At 50.6% G+C, this 24,071-nt stretch overlaps 1 protein-coding gene across 4 annotated transcripts in view; it reads right to left on the reverse strand.

Moving 5' to 3' along the window:
- LOC137351503 (proteinase-activated receptor 3-like) overlaps positions 1-24,071 on the reverse strand; it is a 50,865-nt gene that overhangs the window by 16,836 nt on the left and 9,958 nt on the right. For 2 of the 4 annotated variants that reach the window (XM_068015963.1, XM_068015962.1), the window contains exon 2: positions 11,695-11,858. In XM_068015963.1, coding sequence (XP_067872064.1) covers positions 11,695-11,785 — 91 coding nt within the window. In that variant the 5' untranslated portion in view covers positions 11,786-11,858. Of the gene's footprint in view, positions 1-11,694; positions 11,859-19,728; positions 19,782-24,071 lie in introns of those variants that run through there. The other 2 variants (XM_068015965.1, XM_068015966.1) reach the window with 2 other exon arrangements.

The raw sequence follows: 24,071 nt of genomic DNA on the forward strand, positions 1-24,071 counted from the left end.
GATTTGCCCCTTGAGAGCTGGTGGAGGGCGCCAGTCATCTCCGCCAACGTGAGCGGAGCCTCCAATCCTTCGGCGCCCTCCGGTCTGACCTGCGGCAGGTCCTCCCACAAAACTCTGCGTGTATCCTTGCTGGACGTATCCGGAGAGAACAACGCACTGTAGTAAGTACGGACCAGGAGGCCCATTCCCTCCGGATCCGTGATGGAGGATCCGTCGTCGGCCAGCAGCTCGACGAACTGCTTACGGACCCCCCGCCAATTTCCAGCGAGTAGAAGAAGGGTGAGGCACGATCCAAATCTTCCAGGATCTGGATCCGCGACCTCACGTACGCGCCTCGGGACCCTATGAGCTGCAGGTCCATCAGCGCGCCCTTCTTCTCTTTGTACGCCTGCCACAGGGCCGGGTCCACGACGACATGACCGAGGCGGGACTCCAAGTCGAGCACCTCCCTCTCAAGGCGCCCGATCTCGGCTTCCCGCCTCTTGGTCGACCCCTTCGCGTACTCCTGACAGAAGACGCGGATGTGAGTCTTGCCCACATCCCACCATAGCCTCAAGGAGGGGAAGCCCCCCTGCTTCCTTCTCCAGTCGGCCCAGAATCGACAGAACGAGTCCCGAAATCGCTCGTCCTATAGCAGCCGGTTGTTAAAGTGCCAGTACGCGGACCCCGCCCGCGTGCGGAGCGGAGTGAACTCCGCCCACATCAGGCGGTGGTCCGAGCACGGCACCAGCCGCATGGAGGCCACCGAGACGCGGGAGATGCACGCCTGCGAAAAGTAGAGGCGGTCGATTCGCGACCCTCCTCCTCCAGACCTCCACGTGAAGGCGCTGGAGTCGGGATGGAGATTCCGCCAGACGTCCACCAAGTTAAGGGAGCTGATCAGTCCCCTCAACTTCTCCACCGATGCTTAGCCGCGCTGGGGACCGGAACGATCCCCCACCTCGAGGGTGCAGTTAAAAACCCCCCCCGAGGATGATGCACTCGCCGCTATCGATGGAGCTCAAGAGAGCAGACACTTCTTCAAAGAAGCGCGCTTGCAAGGCGCCGGGCCTGGGCGCGTACACGTTCACAAAGTGGAGCGGCACGCTACCCAGGCGAACGGCAAGGTGGAGCAAGCAGCCCGGCACTAGCTCCTTGACCCCCAAGATCTCCGGCTGAAAAGTCGGGGCCAACAAGATAGCCACCCCACTAGAAATAGGGGTGAGGTGACTCATGTAGACCCTACCCTGCCACTCCAGGAGCCAGGTGGCTTCGTCTCCCGGAACGGTGTGGGTTTCCTGCAGAAAGCTCACCGCGTATCTCCCTTCCCTAAGGACTGAGAGATTGTGAAATCTGCGGTGAGACCCCCTGCTGCCGTTGATGTTGAGGCTGGCTATGGTTATCTTCATGTCAAAGGTACTTAAAACCCGTCACCAACAGCTCACTGTGAGGAGGGAGTGGAAGTGCACCTGGCCTTCCACTCCCCCAGCAACCCATTGAGGAGCACATTAAAACGGCGCCTCTCAACCAGTTTCACGCCCGCGCGCTTGCCCGTTATCTTCAGGGCAGCACGGACGGACTGGATGATCAGCGCCAGATTCGACCAGCGGTCGAGGGCCAGCTGAACTTTATTGCGGCAGCCCCTGCAAACCACGAGGAAATCCCGGAGTTCCGCCGTGAGGATGAGAGGAGATTCGGTGGGAGGCACGAGGGACTCCACCACCTCACTGGCGATGGAATCAAGATCATCCTCCGTGCCCCACAGCGAATCCCCATCCTCCTCCGGGTCTTCACCGCCAGCGGCCGACACATCCACCACACACTGTGGGGCGGACGTCCCGGCCGCGCCAGCTGGTCCCACCTCCGTCACGATCCCACCCCCAGGATTGATGGCGGAGGAGTCCTCTCTGGGTTCTACTGTAAAACTGGAGCCTGTGGGCGCCAGCAGCCCAGGACCCCCCTCCACGTCCCCAGGCCAACGAGTGGTCTAGGGGAGACATAAGATCCTGACTCCGGAAATCCAGCCGGAGCCGAGACCGGAGGCGGAGAGAGGAGGCCAACTCCCGCTCTGCCAGCACCCACAGGTCCAGCAGATGGGGCAGCATTCTCAGTTTTCACCAGGTCGGGTGTCTCCTGGTTGGTGGTGGACTCCGGCTGGGAGGGCTGACCCTCTGGGGCGTCGCCCTCCCCTTCAATCAGGGCACCCGACCCAGTAGCAGTGGCGGAATGGGCAGCGTCCCCAGGCTCCCCCACCACAAGCAGGGCCCCACTTCCTCCTTCAGGAGGGGCCTCATGTACTGGGGCCTTCCCCTCCCCTCCATCCTGAGGAATAGGGAGCTCCTGCCCAGACTTTGTAGCCTTGGTGGTGGCGGTAAGGGGAACCTGAGGGCCCGAAACAGGAGGCAGCTCCCCTCCAACAGATGGGCCCTGCACCTCAGGGCCCTGTGTTATTTCTGTGGAGGGGTGCCTTCTCCTCTTTTTCCCACTGGGGTGCGGAGACTCAGAGACCTCCATGTCATCAGAGGCCTCCGCCTCCGCACCCTTTTTTTCCTTTTTAGTCACCCTGGGCCTGAGCCCAGCCCTGGGACAGGTGGATTCCATGGGAATGGGCTTTGGGCTGAGCTCAGGCTCGGGTTGAGTCAAAGTGTCCAGGGGACGCGCCTCATGATGTTTCTTTTTTCCCCGCATCTTCCTTCCGCTCGGACGGATGCTCCCCTCCCCGCCGGAGGCTGTGAAAACCACAGCCTCCGGAACCGACTGAGCGGCGTCTATTGGATGTGTTGGGGGAGTGGGAGGAGGTGCTGTGGAACCACTCTGGGCCGCCGAGGTGGAGCTGGCGGCCGGGAGGTTGGGGCAGTTCTTACGAACATGCCCCATCCCCTTGCAGACGGGGCACCGCGCCCCATCCGAGGTCCAGAAGACGCGGTAGGCCATCCCCTGAAACTCTATACCAAAGTGGCCCTCCAAGACCTCCTCCCGCGCCAGCTGCATGAATAGCTGGCGGCGGAAGGAGTACACATGTCGGAGGCTGTGCTCCCGAAGACCGAGCGGGACTGGGGTGATCCCTGACCTCACCTCCCTCAGATGGTGTAGGTGGGGGAGGAGGAGCTCATCAGGAATGAAGGGTGGGACGTTCGACAAGATTACCCGATGCGCAGTGGCCCCCAGAGGGTCCACTGGCAGGAAAATCCCACCCACTGTGAGCCCCGTACTTAGAGCGAGGGACACAGCCCGCTCGGTCTTCAGGAAGAACACAGCCTTCCCATACATCTTTGAGGCCGAGGGGCCGACAACCACGGCCATTGCCTTAACACAAGCCTCAATAGTCATATTAGGATGAGTGTAACTCTTCACCCCATGCTTTGATGTTAAGATTTTAAATGGTGACGGGGCCACAGGAGCAGCTGTCGTAGCTGCTGCAGCATAGGAGGGCCCCGCCACCGGAGAGGACTGAGAAGTCATGGGGTAGAAGAGTTACAGGCACTTTGCTGAGAGAAAAAAAAGTGCAAATACAATAAATCAAAAATGCAAACATTTAAAGGATTGTAGCACAGGGGAAGAGGCTGAGGGAGAGGAAGGCCTGGAGGAATCAGTCTTTGTTGGTATTTTAAAGAAGTCTTGTAGCTGGTCTTCCAGTTGGGAGGGTGGGGTGATGTCTTCACCTGGGTCAGCTGTAAGCTGCCAAGGCACACGCCTCCTTCGATGTTCAGATAAGAGAAAAGAGAAGAGAAGTCTCTTCACCTGGGCAGCTCCAGCTGTCCCAGGCTTAGTAGTTGGGGTGGGGAGGGAGCTCCCTATCCAAAAATGTTAAACACAGGAGCTCCCTATTGAACAATGCAGCCCCACCCAAGGTCTTCAGGTCTCTTCTTTCCCCACCCCCAACAATCAATGAAAAAGACTTCAGGATAAAACAAAGTCACAAAAGAGCTTCCAGTTCTCTGCCTTCCTTCCTTTGTTGAAATTTGGAACAAACTTTTGTTTCAGTTTGAATCTCCCTCTTGCAGCAGTCACACAGCCTGCAGCCTCCAACCTCTGCACACAGCCACAGTCAGCTGCACCTCGTTGATGCACTCAGGCTCCCAAATCAGAGAGCAGCCAATCCCAGTGCTGTACCTGTCCTGGGAGTGTTTGATGGGGGCAGTGTAGAGAGAGCTTTACTCTGTATCTAACCCCGTTTTTTTTTCTCTTTTCTTTTTTTTTTAACGTGACCTTTATACCCCAGGCCCCTTTTATATTTTCATGTTGAGGGGGCCTTTATTCTTCAGGCCCCCTTATATACATATTTACATTTTTTAAAAAAATAACTTTATTTAAGACCAGAAAAATCAACAAAAACTCAAATTAAAATGCCATTTTCGGCGTCAATGATGCACTCCAGTCCCTGCGGTGCCCACCGATCGCAGAAGGCCTCAAGCATATCGACGGACACTGCATGCTCCTTCTCCAGGGACACCCGGGCGCGAACGTAACCGCGGAAGAGGGGCAGGCAATCGGGGAGGATGGAACCCCCGACGGCCCGCAACCTGGACCTGTGAATTGCCACCTTGGCCAGGCCCAGGAGCAGACCGACGAGGAGATCCTCCTCCCGGCCCAAGCCCCTCCTCACCGGGTGCCCAAAGATCAGGAGCGTGGGACTGAAGTGCAGCCAGAATTTGAGGAGCAGCCCCTTCAGATACTCAAATAGGGGCTGCAACCTCGCACACTCCGTATAAATGTGGAACACGGACTCGTCCAGGCCGCAGAAAGTACAGGTGGCCTGGGAGTCCGTGAACCTACTTAAAAGCCTATTGCACGGGACTGCTCTGTGCAGCACCCTCCACCCCAGGTCCCCTACCCCCCGTGCTGTACCTGTCCTGGGAGTGTTTGATGGGGACAGTGTAGATGGAGCTTTACTCTGTATCTAACCCTGTGCTGTACCTGTCCTGGGAGTTTGATGCTAAGATATTCTGGCTGTATAATATGGAAAAATACTTAACTCCCTGGCAGCAACTTTCTTCATTTTGAAGTACATATAATTATAGGAGTGAGTGTTGTGACTAGAGAGTAAAATATCTGTTATGGTTACTGAATGTTAGTGACATGGTAAACGCACGGGAACGTTTCCTCTGGTGATTATTTCCAGGAAAATTGTGCAGTGTGATTTTTGAACTTTTTACAGTATCGCTAGGAATAGTGAAATTCTCTGCAATATGTTTCCTGTGTCATTGCACAAAGTGATCAGAGAGAACTTCCCATTTAGGGTTTCAGAAACATTCTGGAAAATTTACCTAAAACATTTCCACAATTTCCAGTCAAATCACAGGAAAGGGAAGGGCTGTTAGTGCAATTTCCTGCAAGATTAGCTGTCCCAGGTTTCCCTGGAAACTCACTCACCATGATCCAGGCCTGTTATTCCTGGCAAGTGCTATTTCAGCTTAAAGCCTAACTCTTACAGTCCTGCTCCTATTCTGGGATTTTAACAAATACCTGGAGTTTTGAGGTAGCGACATCTTTCCTCAGTCCAAACTCCATTCATTGACAATAGATCCAACGCTTACTGATTAAAATATGGGACTCACTCCATCCTGTAGCCGAACATGACCAGTCTATGCGCCAACACCAGGAAAGGTTGGATCCCAATATCATCTTGGAAAGAGAACTTGACCCTCTTTCTAGCTCCAAACTGAGGAAAAGTCTTTCCCGTCCAATTGTGCTATATAAATGCAAGTCTTTCTTTTTACTTGACCTCAAAAAGCAGATGGTGTGAGTGCACTAACAGTGGATATACTGCAGTGCCTGATTAGTCCCTGACTGGAACATCTAGAGTATCAGTCTTATCAGAGAGGATATTTTTATACCATATGCATGGACTAGGTCTGAATGCAGGAACCAGAAGTGGAAAGACTTTGGTGTAGGTAACACACTCTAGAGCAGTCAATTTATAATGGTGTCCGGAATCCTCCACTTCAGTGGCCAGAATTGTACAAGTGTATGGAATGTTAGTCACTCCACAAAGGACAGCAATGAATATGGGATATCACGTTAATTATAAGGTGAGAGCATGAGGGACCATCTAACTCTGCCCTGCTCCCAATCAGTAACTTGCTACACAGAAGAGATAATTGAGGGTAATAAAAACCTACAGGGTTACGGGGATAGAGCAGGGGAATGGGACTGACTGGATTGTTCTACAGAGAGCTGGCATGGACCCGATGGCCTCCTCCTGTGCTGCAATGACTCTATGACATAGTGAGGCCTTACTTCAGCTCACCTAAAAATCACATATCAGCAGATCCTTAAGAGCTGCTTACAAAGTGTGATGAGCACATTCAAAGGGATAGGTGGAGCACAAGAGAACACAATGTTGGTTGTCGCTGTAAAGGCTGGTGATGTTTTTTCAGTGTGTTTCAGGCTCAGGTTAACAAAAATAACTGCAAAAAGCTAGTGGGTGAGACAATAACTACAAAGGCAGCAAACTGAGTCTGTGATTGAGCAATGGGGCACATCATCCCTGATTTGATGGTCAGTGAAATGGAGGTGGTGCAGTATGAATGGGTAGTGACGAGGGTGAGTCTGCTTGTCACTCCAGGGAACCTTCCCACAGGGCTGCAAGCAGGAGGGTATTTGGAGGAAGCGAGCTTGAGGGCACATTAGTACTTACATCCCCTAGTGCATATTAACTGCAGGTGTCCTTTCACCAGATGGTAACACTGACTTAGCAATGTCAGTACATACAGCTGCAACTATCCTTACTGCATTGTTTAATGAGCTAGGGTTTGTGTGGTTCCTGTATCTGTACATGGTCAAGTACAGGCAGTCAGGCACTGTCCGCCTTGGGAGCAGCCTGCAATTGCACCATTGCTTTCCTACCTTCAAAAAAAAGTGAAGGGGAATTCCCAATGGAAACCCATTGTCCAAATTATATGGATCTGCCAAAAAAACTGTAATCCCTCCTGACGCTCCGAGTGAAAACAAGAAAAGAAAAGCAAATTCAGGAAATAAAGTTGAGGCATTAATGATAAAGGAATTCCATAAATAGCACAACCAAGTTACCCTGGATTTCTGGGGATGGTAGTGAACATTACACCAGCCTGGCATTTTTCAACATCAGAAAATAACATGCAGAACAAAATGACATCAGTGTCCCCTCATTTTAATATGTTAATGAGGTTTCTGCCTGTTTCAACTGCTCAAACCTGATTATGTTGCCAGTGAAATGCGCGACACTCGCAAACATAGCAGATTCCTGTCATGGTGTGTTTTCCTCCTTTCCTAGTCTGTTATTCCCATGTTCTCCATTTTACAGACATAACAGGACAGGAAATTGGTAAGTGTTCTGATGCTTTTCCCCATCATTACCATTACTGCTACCAACAGGAGTTGCCCCTTTCTATGCTTTTTGGAGGACGGAGCAGAGATTGAAACCTGGTGGTTCACATGTGAAGACATGATTGACTCCAATGTGTGACGATGTATTTCGGCTGGGCCCTCGGGTTGGTTTGCTGCAACATCAATGGAAAAGCCACAGAAGCCTCAGGAAATTGATGTAAACTGTGTTCAACAACATCATCGAGCACGAGACGGTGAACACTGCCATGGATTGGCTGAACTGAAAGATCTGCCACTGTGTTCTAATGTCTATGGATTGCAATGGACAAACCAGATTGACTCGACCTGCCACGATTCTGCCAAACATGCACAACTCCCCATCAACAACTGTAGGACCTATATTCACAGAGTCAACAGAAAGGCAAGTGCAGAACTGGAAATATTCACAGGGCTTTGGGGAAAGAGCAGGGAAGGGATTAATTGGATAGCTCTTTCAAAAAGCTGGCACAGTCATGATGGGCTGAAAGACCCCCTTCTATACTGCAGCTACCACATAGCATAGTACTGACATAGTCAAAAAGAACAAAGAACAAAGAACAGTACAGCACAGGAACAGGCCATTCGGCCCTCCAAGCCTGCCCCGATCTTGATGCCTGCCAAAACTAAAACCTTCTGCACTTCCGGGGTCCGTATCCCTCTATTCCCATCCTATTCATGTATTTGTCAAGATGCCTCTTAAACGTCGCTATCGTACCTGCTTCCACCACCTCCCCCGGCAACAAGTTCCAGGCACTCACCACCCTCTGTGTAAAGAACTTGCCTCGCACATCCCCTCTAAACTTTGCCCCTCGCACCTTAAACCTATGTCCCCTAGTAACTGACTCTTCCACCCTGGGAAAAAGCTTCTGACTATCCACTCTGTCCATGCCGCTCATAACTTTGTAAACCTCTATCATGTCGCCCCTCCACCTCCGTCGTTCCAGTGAAAACAATCCAAGTTCATCCAACCTCTCCTCATAGCTAATGCCCTCCAGACCAGGCAACATCCTGGTAAACCTCTTCTGTACCCTCTCCAAAGCCTCCACGTTCTTCTGGTAGTGTGGTGACCAGAATTGCATGCAATATTCTAAGTGTGGCCTAACTAAGGTTCTGTACAGCCGCAGCATGACTTGCCAATTTTTATACTCTATGCCCCGACCGATGAAGGCAAGCATGCCGTATGCCTTCTTGACTACCTTATCCACCTGCGTTGCCACTTTCAGTGACCTGTGGACCTGTACGCCCAGATCTCTCTGCCTGTCAATACTCCTAAGGGTTCTGCCATTTACTGTATACCTCCCACCTGCATTAGACCTTCCAAAATGCATTACCTCACATTTGTCCGGATTAAACTCCATCTGCCATTTCTCCGCCCAAATCTCCAACCGATCTATATCCTGCAGTATCCTCTGACAGTAAATGGAAAAGTCCTGGGGAAAATTGATGTCCAGAGAGATTTGGGTGTTCAGGTCCACTGTTCCCTGAAGGTGGCAACGCAGGTAAATAGAGTGGTCAAGAAGGCATACGGCATGCTTTCCTTCATCGGACGGGGCATTGAGTACAAGAGTTGGCAGGTCATGTTACAGTTGTATAGGACTTTGGTTCGGCCAGATTTGGAATACTGCGTACAGTTCTGGTCGCCACATTATCAAAAGGATGTGGATGCTTTGGAGAGGGTGCAGAGGAGGTTCACAAGGATGTTGCCTGGTATGGAGGGCGCTAGCTATGAAGAGAGGTTGAGCAGATTAGGATTATTTTCATTAGAAAGACGGAGGTTGAGGGGGGACCTGATTGAGGTGTACAAAATCATGAGAGGTATAGACAGGGTGGATAGCAAGAGGCTTTTTCCCAGAGTGGGGGTTTCAATTACTAGAGGACACGAGTTCAAAGTGAAAGGGGAAAAGTTTAGGGGGGATATGCGTGGAAAGTTCTTTACGCAGAGGGTGGTGGGCACCTGGAACGCATTGCCAGCGGAGGTGGTAGATGCGGGCACGATGGATTCTTTTAAGATGTATCTAGACAGATACATGAATGGGCAGGAAGAAAAGAAATACAGAACCTTAGAAAATAGGCGACATGTTTAGAGAGAGGATCTGGATCGGCGCAGGCTTGGAGGGCCGAAGGGCCTGTTCCTGTGCTGTAATTATCTTTGTTCTTTGTTCTTTTTGACAATCCTCATCACTATCCGCAACTCCACCAACCTTTGTGTCGTCCGCAATCTTACTAATCAGACCAGCTACATTTTTCTCCAATTCATTTATATATACTACAAGCAGCAAAGGTCCCAGCACTGATTCCTGAGGAACACCACTAGTCACATCCCTCCATTCAGAAAAGCACCCTTCCACTGCTACCCTCTGTCTTCTATGACAGAGCCAGTTCTGTATCCATCTTGCCAGCTCACCTCTGATCCCGTGTGACTTCACCTTTTGTATCAGTCTGTATCAATCCTCATCACTGTCCGCAACTCCACGAACCTTTGTGTCGTCCACAAACGTACTAATCAGATTTACTTAAGCTAGTAAGCTAAACTTACTAATCAGACCAGCCTGTACCGGTCAGTGCCAGTACCGGTCAGTGCCTGTACCGGTCAGTGCCAGTACAAGACAATGCCTGTACCAGTCAGTGCCTGTACTAGTCTGTGCCTGTACCAGTCTGTGCCTGTACCGGTCAATGCCATGTACCGATCAGCGCCAGGAGTGATCAGTGCCTGTACCAGTTAATGTTAGTACTGATAATTATGTTACCAGTCTGTTCTTGAAAAAGGGAGGAATTAGCACAAGATGCACTGCAGCAACACTCCAAGGCTCCTTAGACAGCACCTTCCAAACCCGCAACCTCTACCAACTAGAAGGACAAGGGCAGCAATACATGGGAACATCACCACCTGCAAGTTCCCCTTCAAGTCACACACCATCCTGACTTGGAACTATATCGCCATTCATTCACTGTCGCTGGGTCAAAATCGTGGAATTCCCTTCCGAACAGCACTGTGGGTGTACCTACCCCACATGGACTGCAGCGGTTCAAGAAGGAGGCTCAACACCACCTTCTCAAGGGCAATTAGGGATGGGCAATAAATGCTGGCCTGGCCAGCGACGCCCACATCCCATGAATGAATAAAAAAAATGAAAGCCAGCTCGCCTGTCTCTTTTGATAATCTCAAACTTTCTTCTCACCATTTCCTCCATTCCCTTTTCTCTTTATGAAGATATCTAGTTGTTTGGTGTATTGGCTGTAACCCATTCCACAGTTTGATTGCTGTTCTTACTTTTAACCAGTTAACGGTTTTCTCTGCTTTCTCTCTTCTCCACTTACCGCTATTTCCTTGTTGAAGCCCAGTTACAAATACATATAGATATATGTACATATAAATAGATATACATATTAACAAATACATATTAACTTCTGTTTCCTTCCATTCAAAGCTTGTTCTTTTGGAGCAAATTTCCAACTTTCCACCTGGTGTATAGCTGCCGTTGGGAATCAACACAAAGAAAAATCATGTTCACTTCCAATTCCTGGTGCCAGTTTCCAGTTTATCAGCTTTCAGAATTACCTTAAAACATTGGAAATCTCTGCTGTTCAGGTGGTATTCTCATTGCCTTCCTTACTACTTTTACTCTCTTTCCTTTTCCTGCTCTCGCCCTCATTTCATTGTGTAATATTCCCAAAACCTCTCCCTGGGCAGACTCCCTACTTTCAACCTTCCCAAATCACGTCTCATGCACAGCACCATTTCCGACTTCCTCCGCTGTACAGAGTGCTGCAACATCAGCTCATCCTTATCAATCCCCACTGGCTCCTCTCATTCAAAAACATTGAGTCATAGAGTTATACAGCACAGAAACAGGCCCTTCGGCCCAACGTGTCTGTGCTGGCCATTGACTGTAGGATCTTGTCCTCTTCTTCAAATCCCTGCATGGCCTCACTCCCTGCAGTCATACATAACCACTCCCACTCTACATTCATCAGATGCCAATGTAACTGCTCTTTTTGATTCTGTGGCAGCAACTCTGGTTACATCAAACCCTCTCTAAATCCCTTAGCCTGTTCACCTCCCACCAGATTCCAATAGTTTCTGAAAAATCTATCTCTTCACCTTTCCCCTTTTCTCCACTCCCCCTCCCCATGGCTGTCCACTGGTTTTCCTCTGTCATGTAAACGCTCAGATCTCCCTCTGTGTGTTTAAACAGTGATTGTTATTTGAGACTATTTACTCGGAATGGAAGCTCATTTCAGACAGACATTCCTCACTGGGCTACGCAAGACATAAAAAACATCCTCAAGATCTCCACAAACTCTGCTGCTTCATTTCTGATATAGTATTGTTCAATATTAACATAAATAAAAAGGGAAAATTCTTACCATCATATTCTAGAGTATAACAAACTGCGACCCTACCCCTGAAGGTTGAAAGAATGAGTAGCAGAGCCAGTAGTAGCAGCTTACAGTTCATTTCGGTGAACTTTTCCTCCAAGTTGCTCTCACACACACACTGTTTCTGAGCTGATCGTGTGCAACTTCCTAGACTGGAGGGATAAGAAGAGAAATTGGAAGAAGCAGAGGTACTGATGTATATCAATGTTTTTCTACTGAGATCACAGACTGTGTAAACATCACTGGTCGCCTTGTTGCTCTTCATCTATTGGATCCCGGCTTCCTGACAGGATTGCAAAAAGTTGAGAAGACTACTAGAAAAACAGTGCCGAAAATATAAACATTTTTCTAAAAAAAAAGCTCTATCGTTGAAATATTGGATGGAGATTTTCATCTTCCTTTCTCTCGCCCTCTCTATCCCATTGCATAACCTACGTTTGTTTTACAACAGAGCAGTGAAGTGCCACAGGTGTCCCATACAGCTGACAGTGTTCGGAGCACCGGAGAGGAGAATCATTGCACAATAAATATTCCTTTTAGCACAGCATCCTTTGCCTGTCCGAAAAACACAGGAATTTCTGAAGTGCAGAAAGAGCAGGGATTTGGCAGAATGTCAATGGGACAGTTCATTCCTGCAGCCAAAGAAATTTGGGAGTTTCGATCTGTAGGTTCCAGCATGAACCCAGGCAACATATAAAATATTGGGAACAACAGAAATCTAAAAAGGAATTCCAACAATTTACATTTGTTTACTTTTACTTCTATTGGGACAAGTTTATTTACTCAAAGAATGAGGAACAATCAGCCCGGGGGAATGGGCTGGAGGGGGAAAAATAAGAGGAATGTTCAAAATGTAACTGGCTGCCAAAAGGAGGAAGAACACAGACTCTGATTTGCCCAACTTCCCCCCTAATACCCCAACTTCCTGACAGATATCCCAACTTCAACCACTGATACCCCAACTTACCGACTGATATCCAAACTCCCCGACTGATATCCCAACTTCCCGACTGATATCCCAACTTCCCCCCCTAATACCCCAACTTCCCGACGGATATCCCAACTTCAACCTCTGATACTCCAACTTACCGACTGATATCCCAACTTCCCGACTGATATCCCAGCTTCTCCCGATATCCCAGTTTCTCCCCTGATATCCCAGCTTCTCCCCCAACACCCTAACTTCCCGACTGATATCCCAACTTCCTGACTGATAGCCCAACTTCCCGACTGAGAGCCCAACTTCCCGGCTGATGCCCCAACTTCCCGACTGATTTCCCAACTTCCCGACTGATTTCCCAACTTCCCGACTGATTCCCCAACATCCTGACTGATTCCCCAACTTCCCAAATGATATCCCATCTTCAGCCTGATACCCCAGCTTACTGACTGATACCCCAACCTCGCCTCTGATGCCCCAACTTGCCGACTGATATCCCAACTTCCCAACTGATACCCCAACTTCCTGACTGATACCTCAGCTTCTCGCCTGACAACCCAGCTTCTCCCCCCATACCTCAACTTCCCGATTGATATTCTAACTTACCGACTGATATGCCAACTTCCCGACTGTTACCCGAACTTCCCGACTAATATCCCAGCTTCTCCCCCATACCGCAACATCCCCTCAGATACCCCAACTTCCCAACTGACACTCCAAATTCCCAACTGATATCCCAATTTCCCAACTGATATTCCAACATCCTGACTGATTCCCCAACTTCCCAAATGACATCCAAGCTACACCCCCGGTGCCCCAACTTCCCGACAGATACCCCAACTTCCTGACTGACACCCCAGCTTCTGCCCATACCTCAACTTCCCCTCTGATATCCCAACTTCCCAACTGATACCCCAACTTCCTAACTGATATCCCAGTTTCTCCCCCATACCCCAACATCCCCTCTGATAGCCCAACTTCCCAACTGAAACCCCAACTTTCCAACTGATACCACCCTTCCCGATTGGTATCCCAACGTACTGATGGATCCCACAGCTTCCCGACTGATATCCCAACATCCCAACTGATAGCCCAGCTTCTCCCCTGCTACCCCAACTTCCCCTCTGATACCCCAACTTCCTGACTGACTCCCCAACTTCCCAACTGATATCCCAGCTTCAACCCTGATACCCCAGCTTCTCTCCCGATACCCCAACTTCCCCTCTGATACACCAACTTCCTGACTGATATCCCACCTTCCCGACTGATAACTCAACTTCCCAACTGATACCTCAACTTCCCAACTGATACCCCAGCTTCTCCCGATATCCCAGCTTCTTCCCGATACCCCAACTTCCTCTCTGATACCCCAACTTACCGACTGATATCCCAACGTCCCCACTGATATTCCAATGTCCTGACTGATATCCCAACTACCCCACTGATACCCCAACTTCCCCACTGATATCCCAACTTCCCGACTGATACCCCAACTTCCCGACTGATACCTAAGCTTCTCCCGATAACCCAGCTTCTTCCTTATACCCCAACTTCCCCTCTGATATCCCAACTTCCCCACTGATACCCCAACATCCCGACTGATATCCCAACTTCCCGACTGATATCCCAACTTCCCGACTGATATCCCAACTTCCTGATTGATATCCCAACTTCCCGACTGATATCCCAGCTTTGCCCGATATCCCAGCTTCTTCCCGATACCCCAACATCCCCTCTGATATCCCAACTTCCCAACTGATACCCCAACTTCCCGACTGATATCCCAGTTTCTCCCCTGATATCCCAGCTTTTCCCATGACATCCCAACTTCCCAACTGATATTCCAACTTCCTGACTGATAGCCCAACATCCCGACTGATAGCCCAACTTCCCCACTGATACCCGAACTTCCCCACTGATATCCCAAATTCCCAACTGATGCCCTAAATTCCCGACTGATATCCCAACTACTCGACTGATATCCCAACTTCCCGACTGATATCCCAACATCCTGATTGATTCCCCAACTTCCCAAATGATATCCCAGCTTCACCCCTGATACCCCAACTTCCCGACTGATACCCCAACCTCCCGACTGATATCTCAACTTCCCCTCTGATACTCCAACTTCCCGACTGATATCCCAACTTCCCCACTGATACCCCAACGTCCCGACTGATATTCCAACTTCCTGAAAGATATCCCAGCATATCCTCCGATACCCCAAACTCCCCTCTGATACCCCAACTTCCAAACTGATACTCCAACTTCCACACTGATACTCCAATTTCCCAACTGATACCCCAACCTCCCGACTGACATCCCAACTTCTCGACTGATATCCCAACTCCCTGACTGATATCCCAGCTTCACCCCCAATACCCCAGCTTCCCCTCTGATAGCCCAACTTCCCGACTGATATCCCAACTTCTCGACTGATATCCCAACTTCCCGACTGATATCCAAACTTCCCGACTGATATCCAAACTTCCCGACTGATACCCCAGCTTCTCCTCAATACCTCAACTTCCAAACTGATACTCCAACTTCCACACTGATACTCCAATTTCCCGACTGATATCCCAACTTCCCAACTGATATCCCAACTTCCTGACTTATTCCTCAACTGCCCAACTAATATCCCGGCTCCACCCCGATACCCCAGCTACTTCCCCAATACCCCAAAATCCCCTCTGATACCCCGACCTCCCCTCTGATACCCTAACTTCTCGACTGATATCCCAACTTTCCGAATGATATCCTAACTTCCACACTGAAACCCCAACTTCCACCCTGATACCCCAGCTTCTCCCCCAATAACCCAACATCCCCTCTGATACCCCAACTTCCCGACTGATATCCCAAATTCCCGACTGATATCCCAAATTCCCAATTGATATCCCAGCTTCTCCCCCGATACCCCAACATCCCGTCTGATTTCCCAACTTCCCGACTGATTTCCCAACTTCCCAATTATATCCCAACTTCCCGACCGATACCCCAAATTCCCGACTGATACCCCAAATTCCCGACTGATACCCCAACTTCTCCCCCGATACCCCAACTTCTCCCCCGATACCCCAGCTTCCCCTCTGATATCCCAACCTCCCCTCTGATATCCCAACTTCCCCTCTGATATCCCAACTTCCCAACAGATATCCCAACTGCCCAACAGATACCCCAACTTCCCGACTGATACCCCAACTGCCTGACTGATATCTCAACTTCCCGACCGATACCCCAACTTCCCAACTGATATCCCAACGTCCCAATTATATCGCAACTTCCCCACTGATATCCCAACTTCCCGACTGATACCCCAAATTCCCAACTGATACCCCAACCTCTCCCCCGATACCCCAACTTCTCCCCCGATACCCCAGCTTCCCTACTGATACCCCAACTTCCAGACTGATATCCCAACTTCCCGACTGATAGCCCAACTTCCCGACTGATATCTCAACTTCCCAACAGCTACCACAGTTTCTCCCCCAATACCACAACTTCCCAACTGATATCCCAACTTCCCGACTGATGCCCCAACTTCCCGACTGTTAGGATGAGACGTGAAGGCTCAGTTAGGGCGCTTGAGAGTTACAAGCTAGCCAGGAAGGATCTAAAGGGAGAGCTAAGAAGAGCAAGGAGAGGACACGAGAAGTCATTGGCGGATAGGATCAAGGAAAACCCTAAGGCTTTCTATAGGTATATCAGGAATAAAAGAATGACTAGAGTTAGATTAGGGCCAATCAAGGATAGTAGTGGGAAGTTGTGTGTGGAATCAGAGGAGATAGGGGAAGCGTTAAATGAATATTTTTCGTCAGTATTTACAGTAGAGAAAGAAAATGTTGTCGAGGAGATTACTGAGATACAGCCTACTAGGCTAGATGGGATTGAGGTTCACAAGGAGGAGGTGTTATCAATTTTGGAAAGTGTGAAAATAGATAAGTCCCCTGGGCCAGATGGGATTTATCCTCGGATTCTCTGGGAAGCCAGGGAGGAGATTGCAGAGCCTTTGTCCTTGATCTTTATGTCGTCATTGTCGACAGGAATAGTGCCGGAAGACTGGAGGATAGCAAATGTTGTCCCCTTGTTCAAGAAGGGGAGTAGAGACAGCCCTGGTAATTATAGACCTGTGAGCCTTACTTCGGTTGTGGGTAAAATGTTGGAAAAGGTTATAAGAGATAGGATTTATAATCATCTTGAAAAGAATAAGTTCATTAGCGATAGTCAGCACGGTTTTGTGAAGGGCAGGTCGTGCCTCAGAAACCTTACTGAGTTTTTCGAGAAGGTGACCAAACAGGTGGATGAGGGTAAAGCAGTGGATGTGGTGTATATGGATTTCAGTAAGGCGTTTGATAAGGTTCCCCACGGTAGGCTATTGCAGAAAATACGGAAGTATGGGGTTGAAGGTGATTTAGAGCTTTGGATCAGAAATTGGCTAGCTGAAAGAAGACAGAGGGTGGTGGTTGATGGCAAATGTTCATCCTGGAGTTTAGTTACTAGTGGTGTACCGCAAGGATCTGTTTTGGGGCCACTGCTGTTTGTCATTTTTATAAATGACCTGGAAGAGGGTGTAGAAGGGTGGGTTAGTAAATTTGCGGATGACACTAAGGTCGGTGGAGTTGTGGATAGTGCCGAAGGATGTTGTAGGGTACAGAGGGACATAGATAGGCTGCAGAGCTGGGCTGAGAGATGACAAATGGAGTTTAATGCGGAAAGGTGTGAGGTGATTCACTTTGGAAGGAGTAACAGGAATGCAGGGTACTGGGCTAATGGGAAGATTCTTGGTAGTGTAGATGAGCAGAGAGATCTTGGTGTCCAGGTACATAAATCCCTGAAAGTTGCTACCCAGGTTAATAGGGCTGTTAAGAAGGCATGTGGTGTGTTATCTTTTATTAGTAGGGGGATCGAGTTTCGGAGCCACGAGGTCATGCTGCAGCTGTACAAAACTCTGGTGAGGCCGCACCTTGAGTATTGCGTGCAGTTCTGGTCACCGCATTATAGGAAGGATGTGGAAGCTTTGGAAAGGGTGCAGAGGAGATTTACTAGGATGTTGCCTGGTATGGAGGGAAGGTCTTACGAGGAAAGGCTGAGGAACTTAAGGTTGTTTTCGTTGGAGAGAAGGAGGAGGAGAGGTGACTTAATAGAGACATATAAGATAATCAGAGGGTTAGATAGGGTGGATAGTGAGAGTCTTTTTCCTCGGATGGTGATGGCAAACACGAGGGGACATAGCTTTAAGTTGAGGGGTGATAGATATAGGACAGATGTCAGAGGTAGTTTCTTTACTCAGAGAGTAGTAGGGGCGTGGAACGCCCTGCCTGCAACAGTAGTAGACTCGCCAACTTTAAGGGCATTTAATTGGTCATTGGATAGACATATGGATGAAAATGGAATAGTGTAGGTCAGATGGTTTCACAGGTCGGCGCAACATCGAGGGCCGAAGGGCCTGTACTGCGCTGTAATGTTCTAATTCTAATTCTAATTCTAATATCCCAACTGATACCCCAACTTCCCACCTGATACTCCAACTTCCCAACTGATACCCCAACTTTCCGACTGATATCCCAGCTTCTCCCCTGATACCCCAGCCTCTCTCCCGATACCCCAACTTCCCCTCTGATACCCCAACTTCCCAACTGATATCTCAATTTCCTGGCTGGTACTCCAGCTTCTCCCCCGATAGCCCAGCTTCGTCCCGATAACCCAGTTTCCCCTCTGATAGCCCAACTTCCTGACTGATACCCCAACTTCCCGACTGGTACCCCATCTTCTTCCCCGATACACCAGCTTCCCCCCCGATACACCAGCTTCTCCCCCCGATACCCCAGCTTCCTAGCTGATACCCCAATTTCCCGGCTGATACCCCAACTTCCCAACTGATACCCCAGCTTCTCCTCCGATACTCCAGCTTCTTTCCCGATACCCCAAATTCCCCTCTAATATCCCAATTTCCCCTCTGATACCCCAATTTCTCCTGATACCAGCCCAGAGGTTTGCAGTGCACAGATCCTCCAGCTTGGAAGATGACTTTTCACTGAACACTTCTGTTCCCATTTGACGTATCTTTCTAACATTGTATTCTGTGAAGTAAACAGTCATCATCTGAGACTGAAGCTTCAGCTAAAGTAATCTAAGTGCTGTAGAAACGAATGAGAAAAGGATGTTTGATCCAACACGCCTGCTCCATTTGGAAGCCATGGGCCACGACCCCTATCATAGACCATATTCCACCCACTGAATCCCTTGAGCATAAATAACGCCTGATCCCAAAGAGAATCAGTAAAATCCCAGACGATTTGGGATCTTGATACTGCCAATACTGAAGCCACGACCTCATCCCTTTCAGCACCTTCGCCTATCCCTTCAGTCTGGAATCAATTTGTCCTGCATCAGTTTGTTCTGTGCCTGTAACCTCGAGCTCTGTTCCCCGATGGATATTTATATAGTAAATCGCTGAAATGGGGGGATTTATTCACATTCACATTTTCGCGTGGGATAAACAAGGCACTGATTTTTGCAGCTGTTCTCAGATTCCTCACTAACCATTGGCTCAGAGTATAGCAACCCATTTCTCAAAGCAAATTGCAAACTTCTGCCGTTCAAAGTAATTTGAGAAGAATTTCTTTCATCTTTTCTGTTGATAAATGATGAAAGCTGTGAACCAGACTTGGCATTTGCAGAGTTTTGGAGCCTCAGTGTTTCTTTTAACGTTTTAATTTTTCCACCAATTCTCTCAGCACTTCCTCTTCCCCTGATATTGACAGACACTTACTGGACTAATATCGATACATCATTGGACAAATTGATTATTTCAGATCATTAACAAAATCCTTCACTGGCTCAAACCAGTATTTTTGACTGAAGGGTGACATTTCCTAATGGTTATCTTACTCTGTGATACTGCTGAAACATCTTATCTTTTTACAACGATTTCCTGTGCTCCATCCTTTTACATTTTTGTGAGCAATGCTGTTTCCCAGAAATGAACACTTGTGCGTCATGTACATAAGTTAAAAATACAATTCCTCCATACAGTAATTTTCCACAATGTTAGCCATGGCTGAGTGTACCTCTCTCACCTCTGAATCAGGCGGTTTTGGGCTCAAGTTCCACTTCGGTGATACGTTAGGCCGCAGGTTCTCCCATCGGGACTGGAGACAGCAGCCACTGCCAATTGGGTGGGGATTGACCAACTGCGAGCAATTTTCCAGTAGCCGGCCAATTAAGAATCTGCAGGCATGGGGGCCAACCTCTAAGGCTGTGGAGCAGTCAGAGAAGTGGCAGCGTGGTGCCATATTTAAAGGGCTGCCCGCGCTCAGTATCATGGGGGCTGTCAGGACATCTGCAGAAGGAAAGGAAATCAGCACAGACAGTAGCAGAAGGAAGCCCCCGGGAGACCCATGTTCAATGATGCCTCCCTGCAGACCCTCCTCCAGGCTGCAAGGGCAAGGCGGGAGGTCCTCTTCCTCAGGGGCTGGAGGAGGAGACCAGCTGACTGACCCAGCGAGCCTGGGTGGAGATTACAGAGGAGGTCTGCAGCTGTGGAGTCAGTGCCACAAGCCCCTCAATGACCTTATCTGTTCTGCCAAGATGAGTATGCCATTCCTCTTTTCTCCTTGCAGCTTGCATGTGACAACACAAGAGGCTGATTTTGGTGGACAGGGAGTGATCACCCAGGCAGTGGCAATGGGGTCAGGCATTGCTGCATCTTGGTGAGAGTTGCCCGTCTGTCATTGCTGACTCCAGTAATGTTCCTCCAGAGTGGCCACAGCCAGGCATTCGTGTTCCGCCAGCATGGGTCGCTGGGCGGCCACCAGTGTAGGCATTGTGCTTGTCTTTGTGGGGTGACTAATAATGTTCATTTTTCTGCTTGCAAGAGAAGACAGCCCATAACATTTAGGAACAGCCAAGACCAGCGGAGAGGTTCCAGAGCTGACCATCCTGAGCAGGGAGCAATGGAACTGGCAGGGCAGCATGGCAGCTGCTCCATTGCTGATTGGGAGACCCAAGGGTAGCACCAGGGAGCCTCTGGCACACAGGAAGCATAGTGCTCATTGTCCACCACTGGACACATGAAGCTCCACACTAGGAGCAGTGGGAAGGATGTAATGGGAAGCCGATAACCCTCTACGTTTCAAAGAAGATCCAGATCTAGATTTTTCCAGATCTTTTCCAGAGCTCACAGTTCAGTCCTCATCAGCTCCTCACTCTCATCCACCCCTCCAATGACAACATGCATTGCACTGCACTGCACTGCACAGTTTGATGACTCCACTTCCGACAGTTTTGGACTGAAGAATAGAGTGAAATAGGATTGTGTCCCAGCCCCACTCTGTTTGGCATCTTCTTCCCCATGATCCTGACCTTCGCCTTCCCTGTAGATATGGAAGGAGTCTACTTGCACACTAGGTCAGACGGCAAGCTCTACAATCTATCAAAGCTGAATTTAAAGACAAAAACACACCGCGTCCTGATCAGAGTACTCCTCTACACTGATGATGCTGCTCTAGTCACTCACATAGAAACTCAGCTACAAAGACTCATGGACTGTCTCTCCCGTGCCTGCAACTTGTTCTCCTTGACTATAAGCATCAAGAAAACCGTGGTCATGGGACAAGGTGTTGTATCTCCGCCCTTGATCACACTAAATAACATCCCACTGGAAGTGGTTAGTAAACTCTACTACCTTGAGTCCACAGTGACAGACAATCTGTCACTTGATGCAGAGCTCAATACACGCAGAGGGAAAGCAGCTCCACCTTTTGCCAACTTGTGAACCGTGCATGGGATAACACTAAGCTGACCCTTAGGACCAAGCTGATGGTTTATAAGGCCTGTGTTCTCAGCATCTTGCTGTATGGCTGTGAAACATGGGTGACTTACAGCTACCAGGAAAAGAAGCTCAATAATTTCCATCTTCGCTGTCTATGGTGCATTATGGCAGGACAAACTCACAAATGTGGCAGTCCTCTCAAAGGCAGAACGTCCACGTGTGTCAGCATTAATCAAACAGAGGCGGCATCTGTGGATCGGACACGTCCACAGGATGGATGATGGTCATTTACCCAAGGACCTTCTATATGGTGAGGTAGCCGGGGCCAGATGACCAGTGGGGAGCCCAAAGCTCCGCTTCAAGGATTCTTGCAAGTGTGACATGAAGGCCCTAAATGTCGACCATCACATCTGGGCGCCATGAGCTGGTGAAAGAGGGAAATGGCGACACATCCTGTGGCAGGCGTACAAAGAGAAGAAGGGCGCGCTGAGGGACCTGCAGCTCATAGGGTCCCGAGGCGCGTACGTGAGGTCGCGGATCCAGATCCTGGAAGATTTGGACCGTGCCCCACCCTTCTTCTACTCGCTGGAAAAATGGCGGGGGGTCCGTAAGCAGCTCGTTGAGCTGCTGGCCGACGACGGATCCTCCATCACGGATCCAGAGGGAATGGGCCTCCTGGTCCGTACTTATTACAGTGCGTTGCTCTCTCCGGATCTGTCCAGCGAGGATGCGCGCAGAGTTTTGTGGGAGGACCTGCCGCAGGTCAGCCCGGAGGGCGCCGAAGGATTGGAGGCTCCGCTCACGTTGGCGGAGTTGACTGGCGCCCTCCACCAGCTCTCAAGGGGCAGATCCCCAGGGCTGGATGGGTTGACCGTGGAGTTCCTCAGGGCTTTCTGGGACGTCCTGGGGGACGATTACGCGCGGGTCCTGGGGGAAAGCCTGGCGACCGGGGAGATGCCCCTCTCGTGGCGCAGGGCGGTCATCGTCCTGCTGCCGAAGAGGGGCGATCTCCGCCTGCTTAAAAACTGGCGTCCGGTCTCCCTCCTCAGCACGGATTCTCAGATCTTTGCCCGGGCTATGTCTACCCGCCTGGGCTCCGCGCTGGCCCACATGATCCACCCCGACCAGTCCTACACGGTCCCGAAACGGTCCATCCAGGACAACATCCACCTGGTCCGGGACCTGATCCATCTTTCCCAGAGGACTGGTCAGTCGGTCGCCTTTCTCTCCCTCGATCAGGAGAAGGCGTTCGACAGGGTGGATCACGATTACCTTTTCGGGACTCTGCGCGCTTTCGGACTCGGGCCGCATTTCGTGGCCCGGGTCCGACTTTTATACGCCGCCGCAGAGTGTCTAGTCAAAGTTAACGGGTCCTTGACGGCGCCCCTTCGATTTGGGAGAGGAGTGCGTCAGGGATGCCCCATGTCCGGCCAATTGTATACCATCTGCATGGAGCCCTTCCTATGCCTGCTTCGCAGGAGGTTGACGGGATTGGCTCTGCGCGAGCCGGCCATGCGGGTCGTTCTCTCGCCTTACGCCGACGACGTGCTCCTCGCAATCACAGATCCCGTTGACTTGCGGAGGATGCGCGACTGCCAGCAGACCTTTTCTGCCGCGTCCTCCGCGAGGATCAATTGGGAGAAATGTTCCGGACTCCTGGTTGGTCAGTGGCGGGTGGACTCCCTGCCGGAGGAGATGACACCTTTTGCGTGGAGCACCACGCACCTCTTCTATCTGGGAGTCCACCTTAGCCCCGCTGAGGAAGCCTGGCCGGCAAACTGGCAGGAGTTGGAGGCGAAAGTCACCGCTCGGCTGGGGCGCTGGACAGTACTGCTCCGAGTGCTTTCCTACAGGGGCCGAGCATTGGTCATAAACCAACTGGTGGCCTCCATGTTGTGGTACCGGTTGGTCACTTTGGCCCCGCCCCCTGTATTTGCCACCAAGATCCAGAAGAAACTCGTTGATTTCTTCTGGGGCAAGAGGAAACACTGGGTCTCTGCCGCGGTCCTGAGTCTCCCGATCGAGGAGGGCGGTCAGTCGCTGGTGTGGGTCCACACCCAGGCTGCGACTCTCCGCCTTCGGACCCTGCAGAGATACTTGTACGTGGAGCATCCTCCCAGATGGTGTGCGCTGGCGACGTATTTTTTCCGCCAGTGTCACTGCCTTCAAGACGACACGCAGCTCCCGGTGGAGTCCGTTCGCCGCGCCTCTCTGAGGGAGTTGCCTGTCTTTTACCGGGATCTATTCCGAGTCTGGAACATGGTCGCCTCCAGTCAGGGCGCTCCCCCGCCGGCGGAGGAGAGCGCCTCGGCTGTCCGGGCGGCCGACTCCGGGGACGGTCCAGCGGGCGGAGGAGTAGCCGAAACCCCCGGGACGCCCCTCACTGCGGGTGGCGAGGGGGCTCGGGAGTGCGGAGCGATCCCGGCCGAGCTGACTCCCGCTCGGCCGGAACTGCTCATCGGACCCAGGCCCCAAAACCCTCCTCAGGAGCCGGTCCCGCACAACCCGAGCCGCCTCTCGGAAATGCCCTCCGTGCCATTCCAATCGGCTCGGTGGGGTTTCCTGTACGGGCTGCTCCTGCACACTCTCCACTTCCTCGCCCTCGTCAGCCGGCCGGACACGCCCTGACGGTCCGCGTTGCCATCTGGC

Source organism: Heterodontus francisci, chromosome 36 (genome assembly GCF_036365525.1).
Source record: "Heterodontus francisci isolate sHetFra1 chromosome 36, sHetFra1.hap1, whole genome shotgun sequence".
NCBI classification, from domain to species: Eukaryota; Metazoa; Chordata; class Chondrichthyes; order Heterodontiformes; family Heterodontidae; genus Heterodontus; species Heterodontus francisci.